Source organism: Pezoporus wallicus, unplaced genomic scaffold (assembly GCF_028554395.1).
Source record: "Pezoporus wallicus isolate ANWC-B61680 ecotype Strahan unplaced genomic scaffold, APGP_CSIRO_Pwel_v1 scaffold_2146, whole genome shotgun sequence".
Lineage (NCBI taxonomy): Eukaryota > Metazoa > Chordata > Aves > Psittaciformes > Psittacidae > Pezoporus > Pezoporus wallicus.
In genome coordinates, this window is record NW_026639769.1 from 1,711,414 (window position 1) to 1,727,386 (window position 15,973).

At 44.9% G+C, this 15,973-nt stretch overlaps 1 protein-coding gene across 1 annotated transcript in view; it reads left to right on the forward strand.

The window, feature by feature from the left end:
• Nucleotides 1–496: 496 nt before the first annotated feature.
• The window catches only part of PRKCH (protein kinase C eta), a 118,539-nt gene continuing 103,062 nt past the window's right edge, over nt 497–15,973 (forward strand). The window contains exon 1 of the mRNA XM_057416134.1: nt 497–1,007. Coding sequence (XP_057272117.1) covers nt 648–1,007 — 360 coding nt within the window. The 5' untranslated portion in view covers nt 497–647. The remainder of the gene's footprint in view (nt 1,008–15,973) is intronic.

A 15,973-nucleotide genomic window follows, 5' to 3' on the forward strand; every position in this document is an offset into this window, starting at 1 on the left:
CTCCAGCATTAGGATGCAGAGAATCGCCTGCCACAGAACACAACGTACAACACAGCTGAGCGAGTGCTGCGCTGTCGAATTCGTCTCCCTGCACAGCTACACCGCAGGTATGGCCAGAGCAGCCGCAGCCCCTCCCCGGGCGGTGCGTCCCCGCAGCAGCCCGGCCCTGGCATCGCTCTCCCGCCGCTCCCCAAGGCCTGGCAGGCAGCTCCCCCGCGCTCTCCGGCTCTCGGCAGGGTTCCGGGCACACCTGCGCTAAGGGCGGGGGCGCTGCCGGGCCAGCCCGGGCCGTGCCGATCCGAGCCCATCCCGCCCGCTCCGCACCCCGCGCCCGCCCTCGCGGCTCCTCCCCGCCCGGCGCCGTCCCACGCCCCAGGTGTCCCTCGCCGCGCTGAGCTGCTGCTCTTCGGCAGCAGAGGACCGGACGGGAGCAGCGGCGGCGCGGGGCTGGGCGGCGGAGCGGTGCCCGCTGCCGCGGGAGGTGGGCGGTGCGCGGGGGGCGGTGGTTCCGGGGCCCCGGCATGGCCCGGGGGCGGGCGCGCCGCCGCCGCCCGGCCCCCTGAAGAGGCACGGCGGGGCTGGCTGCGGGCTTCGCGGAATCGGGGTCTGGCTTCGGGCTCTCCTCCGGGCGCCCCGGTGGGGCGGCCATGTCCGGAGCCATGAAGTTCAACGGGTACCTGAAGGTGCGGATCGGGGAGGCGGTGGGACTGCAGCCCACTCGCTGGTCCCTGCGGCACTCGCTCTTCCGCAAGGGGTACCAGCTCTTGGACCCTTATGTCACTGTCAGCGTGGACCAGGTGCGCGTCGGGCAGACCAGCACCAAGCAGAAGACCAACAAACCTACCTACAACGAGGAGTTCTCCACCACGGTTAGTGACGGCCATCAGATCGAGCTGTCCGTCTTCCACGACACCCCCATTGGCTACGATGACTTTGTGGCCAACTGCACCTTGCACTTCCAGGACCTTTTGCGCTCCGCGGGTCCCAGTGACAGCTTTGAAGGCTGGGTGAGTACCTGTCTTGAGGGGAAGCTGGAGCCGGGCTCCTCTCTGAATGAATGAATGTGCTCGAAGGGTATTTGCAGAGCTGGGGCTTGTCCTTGCACGTCTGTGCCGCAGATGCATGCGGCTCAGTGTGTGTGTCTCATTTACACAGGTGAACTTTCATGCATCTGTTTGTGCCCTTACGCTTTAGGCTTGTTTAGCCTGCTATTTAGACTGCTATTTCAGCTGATGCATTTCGGAGCCCTAAGTACAAAAAGTCTTGGCTGTCATAGCTTGAGGGTCAAGACCCTGTAGCTGAAGGATGTGAATTCTCTCCCTTTGTAGACTAGCAGAGAGAAGACTCATAATACATAACCATCAAAGTACACCTGTAGACTTACATGATGATGATGTACCTTTGTTCTTTTGCTTAGCATGCAGAGATGTACTTGGAAACTTACATACCTGGGGTTGGATGTATTTCTGTTCAGATCTGTGCATGCTTGCACCATTGTTTGATGTGTGAATGTAAGTTTCTTTGACTTCTTAACGGAATGGCAGGAATAGTCTTATGTCTGTTATGTGCTGCTGCACTGCTTGAACAGTTTCACTTACAGCTAGTTGTAGGCGATTTCCAAGTAGGTGTCACTTGCATCCGGTCCAGATCATTTATGTCTTAGTCCTAATGGTAAGTGAAAGGAATAGTACTACCTTTAAAGTTGCACCTTTGTTTCTGCTACTGTAAAGGAGGAGGAAGTGATTGTATTGATCCAGAAAGTTGTTTGTAAGTGTTAAGTTAAAACAGGGAAGAAAAAGAGTATTTCTTCTCTTTCTAGAGAAGGTGGAGGAGAGCTGAGAATTTCCAAAGTTAAGATTGGTATTAGCTTTTCAAGGCCAAGAAGTTCAGCATGCGTGGTCAGGTAACCTCCACAATAAAATCACATGTGGAGGAAAGAGAGCTGACACTGTAGAGAACAGATAAGCATCTTGATCATGTCACTGGGGAGAACGCTGGTGCTTTCTGTTCTCAGCTGGTGTCTGTAACTGAGATGTGATACTGTGCCTCTGAGGTGGTTATAGGGAAATACCAGTTGCAGGATTAATTGGTGTATGTTGGTACTATTTCTTTCATTTTCTTCTTATGGTGTACTTGCATACCCTATAAATAGGCCTGAGGTTCACGCACTCAAGGTGGTCCCTCTCAGGCAGTGGCTGATGTGATTTTGTGTCAGGTGGAGGGATCCAAGCTAGCCTCAAACAAGTTAGCTTGGGTGTTGCTCCTGACAGCACAGCCAGAGCAGACTTGACAAGGTTTTGCTCAGTGTGTGGGTACCCTGATTCCCAGGCTAGCTGTGCTGCTGGAGAGAAACTGCTCCTGGGGTTTGTGCTAAAGCAGTTTTAAATGCAGAATGGAGCCCTATGGGCCAGGGCAAAGGAGTGAGCTCAGGATAGAGAGCTGTGGGTTTGAGGGTTTTCTTTGTGTTTGATTTGCTGGAGGTGTTTCCTCTTTGCTCCTAAGAGGGGCCCTGTCCTCCCAGGAGGCTGGAGTCCTGGCCACACATGGGATTGGGCTGCTCTGTTGCAAAGGTGGTGGCCTTATTTACATTGCCAAAATATCTGTAATAGTATTGCCTCTGGTGTGGATGCATGTGTGTCCAGGGACCCACTGTTTCTTTCATTTCGTCCATCCTGTAGTGCTGATTTTTAAGACAGATGGCCTAAAACGCTTGTTTGTTTTTTTGGTGAGGGAAAAGTTTTTTATCCCTGTACCTGCGAATTGATGGGTGCAATGGGGTGGGAAATCAGTGATTCTTTTCAGCTTGACTGCTGTAAACTGATGCTATATCTGGGCATGTAGACAGAGCTGCTTCTCTCCTTTTCACTTGATGTCTAAATATTACAACTGGGGTGGATTTAGTGGGAAGTAAGCAAGCATTCATATTCTGTTCCCTTTCTTCTCTCCCTTTTGACTTGCTTTGTTAGCATCTTTCATAGTGTGCATCCAGGATCACATGATGAGAGGGAACAACATATTGCCCAGATAATTTAGTATGTCTTGACATATCCAGCAAGGCTGTCATGGAGTTTTGTGTAATCAGAAGAATATGGAATGCTGATTTGTAGTAACCGAAGGTTCAGGAACTGCTGGCATGATACAAGACAGCACAAGGGGTTTGTAGATTATTTCCAACACCTCCATTCTGAAATTCTTCATACTGCCCTTTTTCCATCCCCAAAGCTAAAGCACTTGTAGGCAAGGAAGGAGTGAATGGACTGAGGGGAGAATTGGTGAATCCTTGAAGTTTAACCTGGCTTATGTGGCTGTGCATGATATTTACATTCACTTTTCAGAGACAAGGACAACAAGTAACCTCCAAATGCTCCTTGGATTGATAATGGCCAAGCAGGGCAGGGGAGCTGGCTGCCCCTGGTCCTTCAACTATTCTCCAGATTGCTGAGCTGCCAGGGATTACCTGGAACAGTTCCTCAGCTCACACACACTGGCCTGAAAGTTTTGGCATTAAGCTGCCAGGCTCATGCTGCCCTGTGTATGTTTAGGGGGCCTATAAGGATGCTGGGGAGGGACTGTTCATTAGGGACTTGATAGGACAAGGGGTAACAGGTTAAAACTTAAAACAGGGGAAGTTTAGATTGGATATAAGGAAGAAGTTCTTTACTGTAAGGGTGGTGAGGCACTGGAATGGGTTGCCCAGGGAGGTTGTGAATGCTCCATCCCTGGTGGTGTTCAAGGCCAGGTTGGATGGAATCTTGGGTGAAATAGTTTAGCGTGAGGTGTCTGTGCCCATGGCAGGGGGATTGGAACTAGATGATCTTGAGGTCCTTTCCAACCCTAACTATTCTATGATCCTATGAATGTGGATTTTCTCCTGCTGAAGAAAAAAAGAGATTAGCTGTAACGTTGGTCATCACCTCTTGTGACAACTGTAGGAAGTGTCAGCGAGAGGCAAGTAGGAGCAGCTGGTGTGTAAGCGTGACTTGCAGGTACATCTCTGCAATTATGACCCCAAACAATTATGCAGATGAGTAAGTGTATGGACATGAACTGTCTCATCAGTAATGCTTCCACACCTGACTCATCCCACTGGCTACTGGGACAGAGTTCTCTGTTCATGATTTGCATTAAAATCCATGTTCCAGAGACTCTTCAAAACTGACCCTTTTTCTTCTAAACATTTTGATTTTTTTCTGAGGTCTTTTTAGTAAACATGTTAGCATGGTCTGGATATTTTTTAAGTTGCATCTTGGTTGTTAAACACATTTGACTAATTTTACACAGATCAAATCCATAAGAGCTTATAAACTTCAAGATTTGCCTCTCTGTTTCGCATGTCTTATATTTACTTGTCAAGTTGCAGAGCTGTAGCTTTTATTAATATTGTCCATTAAATGCCATCTTGCCTTGAGGATGTTTTAATGTAGTTAAAACTGGGAGCGTTCTCCCCGGTATTGTGTTCTTTCTGGTAGGCATTTTCCAGTGTGGGTGTGAAATTGTGCAAACCTGAATGGTAGCATTTTACACAGGTGCGCATGACCCAGCCGGGTGCAGTGCAGTAGAGAATTAAGCTGGCTGCTGTCCGAGAACTGTTGTGTTATGGTTTACATCAGGGTTGAAACTTGTCTTTTAAAGCTTAATTGTGCACTAGCATGTGCTAAGATCTTTTTACTTGGCATATGCATCTTTAAAAGGTCCTGTCTTCTCTTTAACTGTCTCCGAGTGCAGTATAGGAAGCAGTCATATGTCAGTGAAACAATGTAAGTAATTCAGAGTACTGAGTTGTAATCGAAAGGGGAGACATTTACAATACATAGGATTATTCCTATGAGTTTTATTTAGTAGCTGAGGTAATTTTTAAGCTTGGGGAAACACTATTTACAGATACTGAATTGCATTGTGACTAGGGAATTATTTAATAATTATTGTAAAAATTGTTAGTCCCTGGGTAGGGATGTCATAATTTCTAGGATTTTAACAAGGAGTTAAAATTAAACTGTGATCTTGAAGTAGCAAATTATCAGAGTACACTGAAGGAAATTACATTACAGATGGACTAGAAGATTAATGAGCCAATCACAACTTCCTGATTAGTTTGTTATCATTTGCTCATGTGTGCGGGGAGAGATTAATACAAGTAATTCTCATGCATTCTTTAACTTGAGCTCTTTTTGCCGTTATCTTTTCCTGTGACTTTTTCTTCCTTAAGGCAGAAATAATTGTGTTTTACCCGTGTCTACCTGTAATTGTATATATTGAACATTAAATTGAAGAGTTAAAGGAGAATGCAACTTCTTCACCAGAGCATTGTGACCTTGGCAGAGAGCCACAGTGCTGCAGGTCAAATATGATATAGTTGTTTCTTGTTTTTGGTCCTGCTTCACTGCAGTGTATTTTCCAGGTGTGTGCAACTTGCATCAGGAAGCCACAAATAGGGTATAGGTCTTGACAGAGGATTTTGTGAAGCAGTATTTTGTGCACCAGCCTGTGCCCACCTGAAGATATGGACCACAGTTTTTAGCACGGGAGTAAATGGTGTCTCCTTCCATAGGTCAGTAGCAGGCTGAGGTAGGAAGCAACAGCAGTATGTCCATGTCATTTCTGTTTCCATGCATGTGACAAACAAGCACGTAGTGCAGATCTCTGATCTGAGTGAAAAGTCACTTTGCACATTAATTGCAAACTAGGCTTGAGCAAACTAAGCTCCTTTCCTATTTCTTGATCAGTTTTGTTTCTGTAATTATTATTGCAGATATGGAGTTGTTATGTTGCATTACTACATGGACTAGTAGCGAGAAACACCCACCGCAGGAGATAGGATGTTTTTTGAAAACTACCAGAATTTTGGCTTCTGTGCTTTCCTTTAGCAAACAGCTGTCCTTTGGCCCTACAAACAAACCCTCCAGAATGCTAGCAGAGTCCCGTGCACCAAAGCTGTCTGAGAGTGCCCTGCAGTCTGAAATAAACGCTGTCATAAATAAATGAAGGAAATATTTTTAATATTTGTCAGGTATTAAATAATCCTGGGGTGTGGGATGCTAATAACAGTTTTACTGATCAAGGCAGGTGAGGACAACTAGAGATGACTGTGTCACAAAGAGCTGCATGCTTACTCCCCAGTAAACAGCCAGTCTGGCAGCTGTGAACATCCCTGGAGAAAATGGGTGTGTGTTAGGTTGGAAAGATTTGGTTAAAGCATGCAGAAAGCCAGTTTCCAGGGGCTGGAGCTTCTGGGATGCCAGTAGGAGCCTGTGGGACTGGGGTTGATGCCCTGGCTTCCAACTGAGTAAGCAGGACATGAGTTTCACTGTCCTTCAGGCAGCTAGGTGCCTGATCCTGCTGCGGTACTGACTTCCTAGTGTGTTCCTTAGTCTGTTTTTTTCACAGCTACACCTTGAGAACTGTTGCTTTGATGCTGTTGGAGTTGGGAAGGGCTCTGAGAACACCGGAAAGGTGTGCAGGAGGCAAGCATGCTTTTCCCCCAGCGCAGTTTGGGATAGGCTGTGCAAGTACCACCACACTGCTTTCCCTGGCTGCGAGCAGCTGCCAAGCTGAAGCTCAACCCAAACACAGCTGAGAGGTACCCAGGCTCTCTGGTCTGCAGCATGGTGGGTGTGAATGTTTCCAGATGGAGCCTGGTCTACTCCCCACTCATTTGGCCTGTCAGCCCATGCTGCCTTTGCCTGCCTGTCCACTCACCATGCTTCGGCTCTCCAGTGGGGCAGAGAGGGTGGCTGGGAGAGGCTGCAGGTTGTGCAGACACACAGGGTTCTCCGGAGTCAAAGCCCCTGCTAATGTGGTTGCTGGGTGCAGGGTGATTTGGTGCCAGATTACCTATTTCTCTGCTGCCTCTGGTTCTGGGGGTGTTGCCACTGAACTACCTGCAAGCCCCAGTTAGGAGGAGAGGGCAGGCCAGGGGCTGATGCCTGAGTCTCTTTCAGCAGCGACAGTCATGGCAGAAGCAGCTCCTGAGGGTGTTTGCAGACCCGTGCCCGAGTCCTGGGGTGGTATGAGGTGTGGTGTGGAGGAGGAGGCCATCAGGGTGACTGCAGCACAAGTGAGCCCAGTACCCCAGGAAGCTCCATTCCCATCCCGGTTCTCTGCACCCTGCAGGCCTCGCCTCACTCTGTGTTTTATATTTAGCTTTTACCACAGGCCTTTCTGTAGAAATATATTTCACCCAGGCTGTCTGAGGCTTTCTGTTTGGAGAATTTTCAGAGTAATGATTGGTTTTGGGCCATTTTGAGCATTTTTAGGCAATAAGCCCTGCAGAAAAGAGTGCCAAGGGGGCTGTTGAAGCTATTGAAATGCCATTAGAAAGTCTACTAATTTTCCCCATAATTCAATACGAAAAGCATATCCCTTACTGAAGTGAATAAAACTCTCACCCTTTCTTTGCAAACTACTAAAGCTCCTTTGATGTTTTAGGCTTGATTGTAGCTAGTGTGCTTTGCTAATACAATCAAGAAACCGGGGACCTTTTGTGTAACCATGGAGAAAAACATGAACAGAAGGGTTATCAGTGAAATGAGTTCCTGGAGGCTTTTGTAAAGGGTTCTGGGTCAGGCATCATGTCTCCTTGCCTCCCAAATCTCAGCCTATTTAGGCACGCAGTTAATATGTGTCAAACCATGCTGCAGACTTAATTTCTTCTGGAGACAGTGAGCAATCTTTGTTCTGATTGCTTATTCCACCCCTGCATTACTTATGGGGCCGTGTAGTGTCCTGGAGTCCTGGATAACTAACCTGGCGTTGTGTCTCGGCGGAGCTCACCAGGCAGTTGTTCCTCTCCCAAGCCATGCCCATGTGCTAGTACAAGAAGCTGTGGCTGGTTGCGAGGGAGACTTGCTTTATAATTATCTCAAAGATATCAAATGTATCTCTAAAACAAAGTGCATTCTGAAGCATCCAGTTAATGTTGCTAAGCCATTTAGGGTAAGCCAGATGAGTTACTTACATTTCTACAATGCCAACATTTTTTATTTTTTGCTATCGTGAGATGTTCTCTCAGGGAAGTCAGGAAGATTGCTAAAGAAATCATCATGCTTTATTTCAAAAGCCAGCATTATGAAGCCAGGTTTCACTGAATTAGTGCGGTGATGTGTGAGAGCAAGCGTTCCTCAGCAATTCTGGTGTTACTGACATTCAGCACTAAATCTCAGTGTCTGTGCTGGGCCCAAGGTGATGGAAAAAATAGCTTTTTGACTCCCCCAGAGAGACCTTGTGTGCCCCTGTGCCCTTGCTACACTAGACTGCAGGCATCTAATCGATGACCAGATCTATCCCACAGGCCTGCCAGAGCAGTTTTACCGGCTGATGGTCAGCTCTCTGCTTTGCTCTTCCCTGGGGCTCCTCAGATGTGGGGCAGGGGGCAGGTTGCAGGCAGAGTTGCTCTGGCATCTGCCAGCTTGTTTTCAGCCACTGTCTTCCTTGTGGGACCCACTGAATCTCCAGAAAGACTTGTATTCTCTAGCCAACTGTCATCGACATCCCGATGGAAGGATGCAGCTCTTGGAATGGAGAGTACCATCTGCTGCAGTCAGGATCTGTCTATGTCTTGTCTGTGTGATAGATGGTTGTCACATCCAGGTTGTCTCCTCTGGGTGTCATCTTGCAAGCCATGAAGCCCAGCCTGGGAAGGACAGAAGCCCAGGGCTGTTCATATGCAGGGTATTTGGAATGTCAGGTGTGGAATAAGATTTCAGCTTGTCTGCTGTCCCTCCTGGTTGCTGGGTGGGAATTTCTGTGCTCCATTATACAGTGTAGACCTGCCCTTCGGGTGCACTTAAATGAGAGTGCTGTGAGTGGAGTTACAACAAGCTTTGCCAATACAAAAAAAATGTTGGCAGGGGAGGAGGGAGGGGAGTGTGAACCTGTAGATGACATTACATAAAGACTTCTTCTTGGTGTTTATCTGCCAAGTTTCGTAAGGATTGAGTTTCATGGGTGAGTTGATTGTATTTGTATCAGTGATACCATGGCAGCTCTCCAGACTCCTTCCAGGAGAGGTCTCCTTGCTGTTGAAAGACAGGAGATGAAGAACTGGCACAGAAACAAAAGTTGAGCAGATTGGTAGCTGACTTCAGTTTGTGAGATGGGAGATAGATGACTTATTCTGTTATTTTAACCAACATGACAGTGCTGTGTAGGCTTTAGTGGAAGTTTGTTTTACTTTTATTGCAGTACGAGTATTTCTGTCAACAGGGGTAGAGAGGAGGAAAAAACACCCATTCAAGAGATACTTTTAAATGTGTGATTTGGTGTATGTGTATTGCATGTCTGCTGTGTGTTTTTTTAAAAAAATAAATAAAAGAATTGATAAAATAATTTGCAATGTGAAATCATTTGACAGATCAGCAGAGCCCCTCCACCTCTCAGATGGAGGCAAGTGAGCGAGAGAATGTGAGAAACAGCCTGCATATCTATGCTGTCCCAGGACATTACACCTAACAGTAAGAATTATACTGACAGTCTGACAGATGGCAGTTCCGTATCCGAACACTGAGGTGTTTTTCTTGCCTTTGTCTCATATATTGTCAGCCATCCTCAGAGGCAGGATTTTGACTTGTCAACTGGCCTGATTTGGTCTGAAAAAACAGCTCATACCTGCCTACAGCGTTTCTGGTGTCTAGCCCTCTCTCTGACCTGCTTTGTGGTTTCTGTTTTGCCTTTGCTTGTTTCTTACTTTTTTCTCAGATCTTTGTCATTAGTCCCATTTTAACATAGTATTCTATTTTGTGTTTTTCGCTTGGGTAAATTAAATTTTAATTTTACTCTGTTGTGTAAGCAAGGTTTCATTTCTAAATGAAAGTCTTTGTATACATCTTCATGTACAGCTGAAAGTGGGTAGATCTAGATTAGATATTAGGAAGATATTCTTCCCTGTGAGGGTGGTGAGGCACTGACACAAGTTGCCCAGACAAGCTGTGACTGCCCCGTCCCTGGCAGTGTTCAAGGACAGGTTGGATGGGACTTTGAACAACCTGGTCTAGTGGAAGGTGTCCCTGCCCATGGCAGGGGCTTGGAACTAGGTGATCTCTAAGGTCCCTTCAACCCAAATAATTTTGTGATTCTATAATCTTCACTTGCTTTAGTATTTTCTATGGTAACAATGGGGTCTTAGTTTGGAAACCATTTTATTGGTTTTGGATAGGAAATATTTGCCATCATTCAGTTTTGCAGATGTTGTAGAAGGTTCGAGCAGGCACCAGTCATAACTATGCTGAGTGCTATAGGTGTGAGTCAGAGAGAGTTGTGAGCTGTCAGAAAGGTCATTTAGGGTTTTGTCAGTTCGCTGGAGCTGGCTGGCTCTACGGTCTGCATAGGAAAGAGGGTGATAGTTTTACTATGACAGTACAAATAAGCATGGGATGTCTGTACTCCTGAGTGCTTTTATCTGGTAAAGTGATTGCAAATAAATGCTGCCTCTGATAGCATTGGAGTTGGCTTTTCTACGTACAAATTAGTTTCTCAGGTGATTCTGTCTGCTTAGACTGGTCAGTGTGCTCATCCTGTACTAAATGTATTCAATTCTGGGCTAAGTTCCTTCAGAATAATGGTGGTCTTCTAGATCAAGAACAACTACTGAAAGACAAGCTTATCCTGTTTTAATTCCTACTTTGCCCTGCTACTTTTTTTTTTCGACAAACAAGGCCATATAGCTTGTTGTTTTTTTTTTCCCAGGACTGAAGAGTGGAGGAAAAATACCTCGTTCTAAGTGGTGAAACCTATAGATTGGTTTACTTAATGTTTTCTTCTATCTTGTTGCCTTCAATTCTTTTAAAATTTAAATGCTTTAAATCTCAAGAAGAGGGTGAGAAATCTTTTTTGCAGTGGGGCCCAATTCTTACCCTTCCCATGTAAACTCTGGCACACTCCATGAGAAGGTGCTCTCCATACCTCACTACTTTCTGGTATCTATTTTTTGTAACATTGATGTGCAAGTTATCCTTCTCCTTTCTTATTGTAAAATGTCACTTTATAAAAGGTTTGCCTGTGTCTTGTGTGAGATTTCAGCAGAATAGGAGTTCGGTTCTTGCCTCTGCTTTTGTGTGCAAGGTTTACATCAGTGTATTCCCAACAGCATCAATGGAGTTATGCTGCCAGTTTTGCACTGATCTAATTAGGAGCAAAACTGGACACATTTCTTTCCCCTTCCTTGCATGCAACAAGGGTTTATAATGATAGCTGGGTTGTACATAATTTATTGAGTACAGTGAGTGCTTGTGGAGCTTTGAGAAAGAGGAAGGAATAGGTTTCTGTGCAATGAGTTTATTATCTAGGTCATTCACAGACTGAGGCATCTAATGTTAATATATTCAATGAAAATTTATTCTGTAAGGCTGTTTGCTTGTGTGCCTTCAAGAAAATATAACTGTGTGAGGAAAATGTTCCTCTGCGGTCCAAATTCATGGTGGGATTTCTTGTCAAAGACTCATAACACACCATTTAACACAAAACCTACAGTGGTGTCAAATGTGTAGGGTGGTCCTCCATTTCCTAATAGGGCTTTGTAGGAGTATTGCTTTTGATAATCAGTTTTTGCAAGATGGAGCCCTATGCCTCTCACTTTGTTATCTGTTTACTGGACTTTTTACTGTTACTTGAGCATAGGAGCTTTGGGTATTTCCACAAAAATTGCTCACAAGAGTGGATGTGAGAGAGGGCAACTTCTTTGAGATTGCTGGAAACGACCTTACAGTCAGTTTCCCTTAGAAGTTTCAGCCTCTTGTTTCTGCATGATAGTAGCTTACAGACCTATGCTAATCAAAAATGCTGGTTTAAGTCTTCCTTAACGCAGTGGCGTGGAATTGTGGTGGTTTGGCGTCTTCTATACAAGCAACTAAACTGTTCTCATTTTGGAGTGGAGCAAAATCGTCTAGAAACCCAGCAGTGTTAAGGTAAGCCATCTTCCTCTCAGAAATTAGCCCCTATTATAATAACCCCTTCAGTACTTAATGACAGTAAATAATTTTTACCACATTTTCAAATAATTAGCTCAAGTAATATTTAGCCTGTCTTGCCAATAAAGATGATGTTTTCACTTTCCTTTGTGAAATCTGAATGGATTTTGGTGTGAGCCTAGAAGAGCGTCAAGTTCATTGGGCTCAGGTCCACATGAAAAGGGCCAAGTTCTAGTACACTAGTGAGCCCAGATGGTAGGTCCTTATTCTTTGCCTTTGAAGGGCAAAAGGGGTATGGTGCAGGCAAAAGGAATGGGCAGCAGTGTTACAGAAGCAGATAAAGTTTCTCTTGCATGTTCCAGATTTCTTTAGGTTGAGGCTAAGATCTCTAGCTCTACCTGAAGGACAGTGGGATTCCTGTGTGTACTTTTATGGTGCTGACTCTGCAGGTCAGGACTCACTGTATCCAAATTGTTAGGGCTTGCCATTGTCCTGGAGTGACAGCATTGAAATGGAGAGCAAACGCTTGGATTCTGGAGTGTCTGCCTAGCTCAGGAATAACACATAAAAAGTTCAGGCTATCTGCACATCCTCATAGAATGGTTTTCAGCCTCTTGTAGATAGAATACTTCCATGTGCTGCTATGAAACCCTTTTTATTTGGGCTAATGCTTACAAAGCCATGCAGAGTAGGAATGGGGTTTGTGTTTAATCATGGTGGAATACTTTTTCAGCAGTGTCTTGTGAGCTCTGGCAGCTTGCACAAGGCAGATCTAGGATGATACCCAGCAGTTTTTTGTCCTTCTTTTCCTTATGGGCAGTCTCTGTGCAGCAGGAGAGGCAGAGTGCTTTCTCCTTGTGTCTCTGCTTCTCACCTACCCCATTTCAAGCTGAGTGTGCTAAATAAAACATCAGTCAAAGGCCAAATGAGTTAATGTGGTGGGCTGTGAACTGTGGTTCTGGAGTCATGTGAAAGCAGCGTCCATTATGCTGCCTTTGTAGAGGAGGGGTGACAGCCGGAAGAAAAGGGGAGGAAACTTTGGGCGGGGGAGGGGAGCTGGGGGCAGTAATCTCCTTTTAATCAAAGCTTGGTACCAAGATAGCTTTTTCCTTTATTATATATATACTGAGGAACTCAGTTAATGATTTAACAGTTCCTAATCAAGCCTGTGCTCTTCCCAGCAGTTAACTACAATCACTGTTGGACATGTACAAAACCTCACTCTGATGTTACCAAAGCTCTTCTGAAGGGGTATTGAAAGCTGCATCTTTTAGCTTGTCTTAGGTGAGCAGTTGCTGCTTGTGGCTGCACATCTGCAGGAGCACAGGATGTTAATACTCTCAGTGTAGAAATGCCTGTGGACATGTGCGTGTTGTGGGGCAGACAAGACACAATGCACGCTCAGTTCAGTTCTCAGCGCTGCATGTCAGGAAGAAAAATTCCTTTGACTGGTTGTGCACCTTCTGGCTTCTGCTTTGTTGGTTAAAGTTCTTATAATTAAGAATTTTAGAACTCCAGTATTTTAGAAGAACCTGAGTGTGGAGAATTGAAGCTATATCCAAAACCATCAGGTGGTTCATTTTAGAATTGCACTCTTCTGATTTTGTCAAGAATAAGCCGTAGGGTCTCCATGGATTTCTTCAGACAAAAGCAATGATCAGTCAATTTGTCACATGTTTTGGCTTATGTGGATATTATCTTGGAAGGTTTCAGATGTGTCCTTGCTAGTTTGTCATGTCCCTTTGTTATAGAGAAAGGACTGTTTATGATTAATGTGGGGTCACTGGTTTTATTTCTATATATAGAGAAGCTTACTGCAGAGAGACTTGCCTCAGCAGTGGATGTGCAGCACTCATTGTTTTTAAGCAATGCCACTTCTTATTTTAGTAACATTTTGGAAGCGTCTGTTCCTGTTTTGAACAAGAACATTAGGTGAGAAAAGAGTAACAGAGGCTTGCTGGTTTTAAACAACCTCTGGTGCCCCTGTGCTTGGCTCCTGAAAAATTGTTCCGAAAGAATCTTCCTGACCACAAAAAAAACTCGTCAACATTTTCTCAGTATAAGTTCTGTGTTTCATTTCTAGCTTGACTAAACAGTCTCCTTATGTTAATAGTCCTGGGCATATGAAATTTTATTGCAGAGAAATGTGGGTTGGGTTTGTTTATTTTTTTAATTACTTCAGCTGCACAAAACTACTTGTTGTCTTTGCCTGCTACTTTTTTTTCACTGTCAACAATAAGAACAGGACTTTTAATTTTTATTTTAATTTTTTTTTTTCCAGTAAATGGGTAGTTGAAAAATTCTGTACACCTATAGTATTTATTCTTACTCCATCTCTAGCAATATTAAGCAACTCTTTCCACAGGAACAGTGCTCTTTACAATAGACGGTGTTGTGGCTTGCTTCAAAGCCACAGTCAGAACATGTAGGTGTTTGAAGAGTACTAGATCTTTCCATCTCTCACTATGAATTTTCCAGTGGGTCATTACTTGTTCAGACTTTCTATCTCAGTATCCAAAACCACCCCAGTGCTTCATATTACTGTGTGTGGTTATGTCCTAGAAGCCTTTCAAGTGCTCCTGGGCTGCAAGAGGCATCTTTTTATGTTCATAAAAAGCCAAAACTTACGTTGTGGTGGTGGTGAGGATCTAGTCAGCAGCTCCAGTGCAGCTAGTTTAGGATCTAACTCTTCACTTCTGTAACCTTATCTAGAGGTCCTTCAATATCATGCATATTAGGAATTGAACAGTGTTAGGTGTTTTATTACCTTTGTTAGGGAACTGTATTTGTCATGGTTCACTCCATTGGATGTATGGAAGTTATTGCAGTGACTGTATCTCTTCCATTTTCTTCCTCCCAGGGTCATTACTGAGTGTTCTGCTTGTACAGAGGAGAGGAGCTGTCTGAGTGGCTTCTTGGCTCTATGCTACAGGGCTTGGTGAACTTTAAAAAAGGGAAGTTACTTGATTTTCTTTTGAAAGAACATAAATGCTATCTAAGGGATTTATGTTCTCAGCTGGTGAAAGCTTTCTGGTTAGGGTTGTGAGACTAAAACAGATGTTACTTTTCCTGGAGTGAATAACATTTTGCTTTGGGAATTAAGGTAGTGTTGCTCCTTCTCAGCAAGGGCTGTTTGTCAACTGGAAGAGATGCATAAGGTCCACATTAGCAGTGCCACCCAGGTAGGGATGTACTTTTCTGCAGTAGGGAATTTATACTTTTAATCATATTAGCTAGCGGGCTGGAGTTAAAAGCATGTGTATTTGTAATGCAAAGCACATGCAACACTGGCTGTGGCATGGATAAAATGCCAGGCCTTCCATTCACAAAGAACTAAATATTTATCAAGGGGGGAACATGACATCAGTTGTCCTAAATATCATGGCTGTGTAGCAGAGCCTGTTCTGCTCTAGACTTACCTTGGACTTGCAATGATCTCCAGTAAAAGCTCTGTTTGAACAGAAGAACATTTATGTGCAGCTTTGTGGGTAATGTTGAACTTCGGGTGGGAAATGCGGTCAGCATCAGGTTATACTCTCTATTGACATGTGAGCAAAACCACTCCAACCATGTTCTAAACTTTTTCTCTACAGACCCTTTTTTTATTAATCCAAGGTACATCTTGGTCACATTGGTGAGAAGTGCTTCCTCATCTTGAAGCCACACTCTGCAAAGGGAAGATGAAATACTAAAAAGGGGAAATACATGACGACGTGCTGTTGGTAGTGCCAGCAAGCTGCCTGTCAGCTCACAGTTGCACACAAATCCCACAGGTGCCTCCTCCTTCAGAGGGAGGCAGATGGCTGGGTCAATGGAATAGCATATCTCAGTGTCATGGCACCTTGTCACCCATCCGGTGGCCTGCAGAAGACGGGAGGCTGATGTTGTTCAGCTCCTTCCTGCCTTAACTCAATTGCTGGAGTCACAGCTATGACTTTATGGTCACAAGTGGGTAGTGAGATCATCTCTCTCATGAGGTAGATGAGGAAAACTGTAATCACAGACTTGATGTGACTAAATATTGTTTGGTCTTGGACAGTCTGTCTCCTATTGCAGTGCCTGGCTTCAGGATT